The sequence below is a fragment of the Sapajus apella genome, unplaced genomic scaffold (assembly GCF_009761245.1).
Source record: "Sapajus apella isolate SASKATOON/1434 unplaced genomic scaffold, GSC_monkey_1.0 scaffold6, whole genome shotgun sequence".
NCBI classification, from domain to species: Eukaryota; Metazoa; Chordata; class Mammalia; order Primates; family Cebidae; genus Sapajus; species Sapajus apella.
Window position 1 is genome coordinate 59,644,915 of NW_022436946.1, and position 7,442 is coordinate 59,652,356.

The following is a 7,442-nucleotide window of genomic DNA, read 5'->3' on the forward strand; positions in this document are numbered from 1 at the left end:
CCGTCTCAAAAAAAAAAAAAAAAAACTTATATCTAAAGTCAAATACATAATCTTTCTCTTCCTCTACCTCCACCCCACCTATCAACAGTATCTGCCAAATATCTCAGAATCCTAACGCTCTTTGTATCACCATCATCAACTCCTGTCCCCAGCCTAAGCTATCATCACCTCTTGCCTGAACTAAAAGTTTGCTAATTGGTCTAGCAGCATCTACTTTATTTGCTTTCAATCTTAACTCCATTCACCTTTTCAACCTGATCTCATACCACGTTCCCACTACCCTCTCTGCCCCAGCCACTCTAGACACTCACCATGGTCTCCCTGCCACAGGACCCTTGCACATGCTATCCCGGCTTCATCCCTGTAACTCTTAACCTTCAAATTCCATCTTAAGCATCATTTCCTCAGCAAAGCCTTACTTACTTCACCTCCCATAAACTGAAATCCGTCTAGGATAGGCTCTCACAGAGATGTATTACTCTCCTTTACAGCACTTTTTAATTTTCCATGTATTGGATGATTTGGTTCATGCTTATTTCAAAAACTAAATTATGAGGCTGTATAAGGCAAGAAATAGTATTTGAAATGACTGTACCTCTAGCTTCTCACATGATTGACAGACACTTTTTGAATAAATCACAGTAAAAACAAAGCCTTATGTTCACTCAGTAGATATTTACTGAATGTTTATTACATGTCAAACACCATGCCAGGCAAAGTGAGACTACACAATGAGTGGTAAGAGAATAAAGGAATATGTGACAAACAGCAGCTAACATTTATCTGGAATACTGTGTTCCAAACACAATCCTAAGTGCTTCATATGTATTCTCATTAATATTTAGAACAGTTTCCATTTTAAACATGAAAAAACCAAGGCTTATGGGGATTAAATAACATGCCAATAGTCTCACAGCTGCCAGTTATGTGGTAAAGGCAGACAGAGGCCAGGCTGTGAGGCATAGTAGCCTCTGTATAAAAGTACTGCTTCAGAAAATATTCATAAGTACTTAACTATGCCAGAAATAGCTCCAGACACTGAGGATGCACAGTGACGGGACATCAATGAACAGGATGGAAAAAGCCTCTCTAATGTTGAAAGAGTCTGAGTATAAAAACAAAACAAAACAAAAAAGGATGGACAACAAAAAAAAAGCCTGTTGCTTATTTTAAGTTCTTACTTGTGGAGCTAGACCCTAGAGCCCATAAATCATACCAAAATCACAGCCACTGTATCCTACTGTTTTGTCCATTATGTAAAACCTAAACCCAAGGTAGAGCTGACCATGTGTCTTCCCTTCTTCAGCTATACTGCAGAAACCTGCTAGGGTAAAAGAATAAAACCATGAAGACTGCCTTAACAACAAATTCATGGTCTTCAATGCTGAGCTGAGCTCTAATGCTAGTCAGAAAGAAAAGAAAACACAAAACTGATGTCCCTGACCAACTCCTCTCAGTGGCAATTCTCTCTCAATTCCTCAGCTCCATCAATGCTCACTGTGTGCTACTTCCTAGAGGGAAAGGCTCTGAACTCCCTGACCTCCTTCCTAAACATTACAGCTACTTCTCAAGTATCTTCCCTTAAAAATTATTTTCTTTTCCACATTTCCCTCAAGCCTGTATCCACTCTATTTTCCTTGAAAGCTAACTCTCTTGAAAAAGAATAGTCTTTGCTATTTCTGCTGTCTCACCAGTCAATGCCCTGGGTAGAGAAGTGAGACCTGGCATCTGGTACCACCTGGTCTTGTACTGTTTTCTTCCAGACAATCCATGAATTTTTTTATTAGTAGACTCCAGTGGACACTAGACCATACTCATCTAACTTAGTCTCTACAGCACCTGACATGATTTACTCCTCCTTCTTTTCTGTAAGTTGTCTTGGCTTCCATGACTTCTCTCTCTCCTGATTGTCTGGCTTCTTCTCCAACCACTCTGTTGACTACCATTGTCTGATCTCTGGGAATCTTCTTCCTCTATGTATTTGGGCAACCTCATCAACATCTATGTCTTCTATTACCTCCCATATATGGACAACTCCCAAATCTCCAAAGTAGACATCTTTTTGGGTTCTAGATTTAACAGGTACTGAACAGCTCCACTTAGAAATACTACAGGCCAGGTGTGGTGGCTTATGCCTGTAATCCCAGCACTTTGGGAGGCCAAGGCAGGCAGATCACCTGGGTTCGGGAGTTCATGACCAGTCTTATCAACATGGAGAAACCTCATCTTTACTAAAAATACAAAATTAGCTGGGCATGCTAGTGCATGCCTGTAATCCCAGCTACTTGGTAGGCTGAAGCAGGAGAATCACTTGAACCCGGGAGGCAGAGGTTGCAGTGAGCCAAGATTGCACCACTGCACTCCAGCCTGGGCAACAAGAGCAAAACTCCGTCTCAAAAAACAAACAAACAAACAACAACAAAAAAAAAACAAATAAATACTATAAGCACCTCAAGTTTAACATATTAATAATTTATAACAATCTCTTACCCTAATCTGCTCTTTCTCTTGATATCTTTATCTTAATGAATGACATTGACACCCCATTTTCACCACCAAGTCCTTTTGGGCCTACTTCATTCAACAACTATTTTTAAAACAGAAGATACATTTCTAACTTGCAAAAAGGAAAAAAAAAACTGACATAACCCCAAACATGCTCACGATTATTTCAATTCTAGTTGTCTGTTGCTCCTCAGAAGCTGAAAACGCCCCAGATAATAAAGTACTTAGTAACCTACTTATTGTGATGACTGAGAATGGATTAAAATTCTATATCCCGCCTTAGCAACTTACTTAAAAATTAGAAAGAAACTTAAAACACTAGAAATATTTGGAATATAGACAAAAATATAGGTTGACTATTTCTAAAATTAAGTCTGCTCATTTGACATTCTACACTCACTTAAGAGTCCATTAGTTTCTTTCCCCTATCAATTATGTTTGTGAAAATACTAAAAACATCTGCAGTACCTCCCTATCTCCCAAATCATTAAATAAAACCAATTTAGCCAAAGGTGGTATTTCTCTTTCTCAAATAGTTCAATATATAAAAAAAAGAACTTAATTACCTGAAGGGCCGTTCAACATTGTATCTTCTGAAATGAATTCTATTCCTAGCTTTTTTCCATTTTCCATGTAAGCTTTCCATAGGCTCTTATTGGGAAGAACATTGTAATAATCATGTGCTCCACCTTTAATTTCCACCTGTAAAAAATTGCAAAACATGCTCTAGCATTGGTGTAAGAGAAAAAATAAATTGCAAAGCAAATTTTGAAATAAAAAATTCAAATTCACTATCTAATTTTTAAACCAAACCAGTGATAGTTCTCTAATAGGAAGAGATTTAAGAGAAGGCACTTTCCCTTCCAGATATAACACTTTCAAGTCTCTTGTCTTAGAAAAGAAAAAAAAAAAAGATGTATTTTCTATAACGGGAGTTCCTAGGACCCTATCTTCTTTATACAATAAACCCCACAATGTCACCAAGCTCTAGCCTAGCTAGCTAGCGAGTGTCAACTTCAGTCGCCTAGGTAGGGTATGAGGAGAACCCAGAAATTTTTATTAATTTGTATTTTATTTTATTTTTGAGATGGAGTCTCACTCTGTCGCCCAGGCTGGAGTGCAGTGGTGCAATCTCAGCTCACTGCGGCCTCTGCCTCCCGGGTTCAAGTGATTCTCCTGCCTTAGCCTCCCAAGTACCGGGCATTACAGATGCCCACCACCCAGCCCGGCTAATTTTTTTTTGTATTTTAGTAGAGATGCGGTTTCACTACATTGGCCAGGCTGGTCTCGAACTCCCACAAGTGATCCACCCACCTCGGCCTCCCAAAATGCTGGGATGACAGCCGTGAGCCACACCGCTCGGCCTAATTTTTATTTTAACTAGCACCCTCCAAGTAATTCTGATGTAGGTGATCCAAAAACGACACTCCGAGAACACTGCTCTAGGATTCCGTCTCCAAATAAAAAGAAATTAAGCTTTACTAATATTAAATACACAAACTGACACTGATGTCACTGCCTGGTGTGAGAGGCACAAAAGCACCCTGAGGGAAAGGTAGAAGATCTGCAATGAGAAAGGGTTGACAATAGACCTCATTTATTAATTTCAGTATATAAAGACACAGAAGCAGCTTTTATGTGCCCAGCTAAGTAGATTTACAGATTCGGTTTTGATTAAATGAAAACTGGCAATATTCCCTCATACTAAAGATAATACCAATGTTAGCGATAGCCAATCATAAAATGGCAGAAATGACCTTTCTTTTATTCTTAGCAACATCTATGGTAGAAATAATGACAACCTAATCAGACTTTACAAGTCAGCCAAAATATAAGAAATTACTAAAAGATGATTTAAAATACAGATTTACACCAGGCAAGGTGGCTCACACCAGCAATCCCTGCACTTTGGAAGGCCAAAGCAGGAGGATCACTTGAGCCCAGGAATTTGAGACCAGCCTGGGCAACACAGGGAGACCCTATCTCTACAAAAAACTTTAAAAATAAATTAATTACATATAGATTCAAATCCAGTAACAACGAATCTTATTCTAAGGGAATACTGTACGCCTTGAGATACTGCCTAATGATAATAGTTCACATGCATATGTATTTCACAAATATTTATAATTTTAAACAAATAAGGGAATAAATATTTAGTTTTTACTGCCCTAGGTTAGGGACACTTCATAGTTTTCATTCACTAAATCTATACCCATCTTCTCTAGTAGCATATGAAAATACATCTTTGCTCCTGCATGTGTCCATGTATTTATCTATTCACTACAACACAACACGAGCTTTTATATTCTTATCTTTGCAGACCATATTCCCTAAGAACTGTCGGTCTCTGTCCTTCACATACATATCTGAAAGTATGATCACCCTTCAAAGCTCAGTTCAGGTCTATAGTCTTGAACAAAACCTTCTTTCAAGATTAACAGCCCCAGACCACTCTTTCTCACCTCTGATCCTCAGAATGCATTTCACACTACTCTCAGGACACATAACATATGCTTTGTGAGAATTACTGCTACTGTGAGATACTGCTACTACTAAGTGAATCAATCATACATCTCTAGACTAATAAGAAGAAAAAAATAAGGTAATATAAATGAAGGCTGGGCTGTAAACCTTCACAAACATTGTCTCATTTAATTCTCACAAGAACCCTAAGATAGATTGTTATCTCCATTTTTCAAGCAAGAAAATGGAGGGCCAAAGACACTAAACATTTCTAAAGGTTACAGAATTAGCTAGGCTGAGAGTTATGGGTTATATCTCGTCTCTCCAACTAGACTACAGGTTCCCTCCAGGGCAAGATTCATAACTTATATAATTCTTTTTTTTTTTTTTTTTTTTTTTTTAGGGACGGAGTTTCGCTCTTGTTACCCAGGCTGGAGTGCAATGGCGCGATCTCGGCTCACTGCAACCTCCACATCCTGGGTTCAGGCAATCCTCCTGCCTCAGCCTCCTGAGTAGCTGGGATTACAGGCACGCGCCACCATGCCCAGCTAATTTTTTGTATTTTTAGTAGAGACGGGGTTTCACCGTGTTGACCAGGATGGTCTCGATCTCTTGACCTCGTGATCCACCCGCCTCGGCCTCCCAAAGTGCTGGGATTACAGGCTTGAGCCACCGCGCCCGGCTAACTTATATAATTCTAAAACTCACTCCGCTTTACACAGTACATGATTGGGAGGCAAAGGCTGCGGTGAGCCAAGATTACACCACTGCACTCCAGCCTGGGCAACACAAGGAGACTCTGTTATTATGGTTCAAATGAACAAAACCAGTTGAGCGTAGTGGCTCACGCATGTAATCCCAGCACTTTGGGAGGCTGAGGTGTGTGGATCACCTGAGGTCAGGAGTTCGAGACCAGCCTGGCCAGCATGGCAAAACCCTGTCTCTGCTAAAAACATAAAAAATCACTAGGTGCAGTGGCTCATGCCTGTAATCCCAGTACTTTGGGAGGTTGAGGTGGGTGCATCACGAGGTCAGGAGTTTGAGACCAGCCTGGCCAACATGGTGAAACCTCGTCTCTACTAAAGATACAAAAAATTAATACTAAAGAACCTGGGAGCTGAAAGTTATAGTGAGCCGAGATCGTGCTATTGCACTGCAGCCTGGGCAACAGGGCAAGACTTTGTCTCAAAAACAAATAGCCCGGGCGTGGTGGCTCACGCCTATAATCCCAGCACTTTGGGAGGCCGAGGCGGGTGGATCACTAGGTCAAGAGATTGAGACCATCCTGGTCAACATGGTGAAACCCCGTCTCTACTAAAAATACAAAAATTAGCTGGGCATGGTGGCACGCGCCTGTAGTTCCAGCTACTCAGGAGGCTGAGGCAGGAGAATTGCTTGAACCCAGGAGACGGAGGTTGCAGTAAGCTATGATTGTGCCACTGCACTCCAGCGTGGGTAACAAGAGCGAAACTCCGTCTCAAAACAAACAAACAAACCAAAACAAATCAATAAAACCTCTCGACTAACCTCCGTGTATCTTTATCTTCCATTCCAGCATGCCATAGTATTTATATCACTACTATACACATCTATAAGTACAAAAATAGCTTTTACTGGCTGGGTGAAGTGGCTCATGCCTATAACCCCTATAATCATCTGAGGTCAGGAGTTCGAAACCAGCCTGACCAACGTGGGAAACCTTGTCTCCACCAAAAATACAAAATTAGCCAGGCGTGGTGGCGCATGCCTTTAATCCCAGCCACTAGGGAGGCTGCGGCAGGAGAACTGCTTGAACCGAGGAGGCAGAGGTTTTGTTGAGCTGAGATCACATTATTGCACTCCAGCCTAGGCAACAAGAGTGAAACTCTGTCTCAAAAAATAAAAGACATTTCAGTTGTACAACATATCAAAATCTTTGACTGGTATATTGGTGAAGCTAGTAAGTTTAAATTGTTGTTCTTTATGTACATATGGCCTGAAAAACTTAATGGGTGTATTTAAGCTTAAAGAAGCCAACGTGGGAGGGTCACTTGAACTCAGGAGTTTGAGACCAGCCTGGCCAATATGGCGAGACCCTGTCTCCACAAAAAGATACAAAAAATTAGCCAGGTGTGGTGGTGCATGCTTGTAGACCCAGCTACTCAGGAGGCTGAGGTGGGAGGCCAAGGTGAGAGGACTGCTTGAGCCCAGAAGGCGGAGATTGCAGTGAGCCAAGCCTGTGCCACCGTACTCCAGCCTGGGCAACAGAGCAAGACCCTGTTTGGGGGAAAAAAAAAGTTTTTGCCGGGCGCGGTGGCTCAAGCCTGTAATCCCAGCACTTTGGGAGGCCGAGGCGGGTGGATCACAAGGTCAAGAGATCGAGACCATCCTGGTCAACACGGTGAAACCCCGTCTCTACTAAAAATACAAAAAATTAGCTGGGCATGGTGGCGCGTGCCTGTAATCCCAGCTACTCAGGAGGCTGAGGCAGG

The 7,442-nt window shown here is 41.4% G+C and overlaps 1 protein-coding gene across 1 annotated transcript in view; it reads right to left on the reverse strand.

The window, feature by feature from the left end:
- Positions 1-7,442, reverse strand: part of PM20D2 (peptidase M20 domain containing 2) — an 18,784-nt gene that overhangs the window by 1,792 nt on the left and 9,550 nt on the right. The window contains exon 5 of the mRNA XM_032275274.1: positions 3,072-3,207. Within this exon, the coding sequence (XP_032131165.1) occupies positions 3,072-3,207 (136 nt within the window). The remainder of the gene's footprint in view (positions 1-3,071; positions 3,208-7,442) is intronic.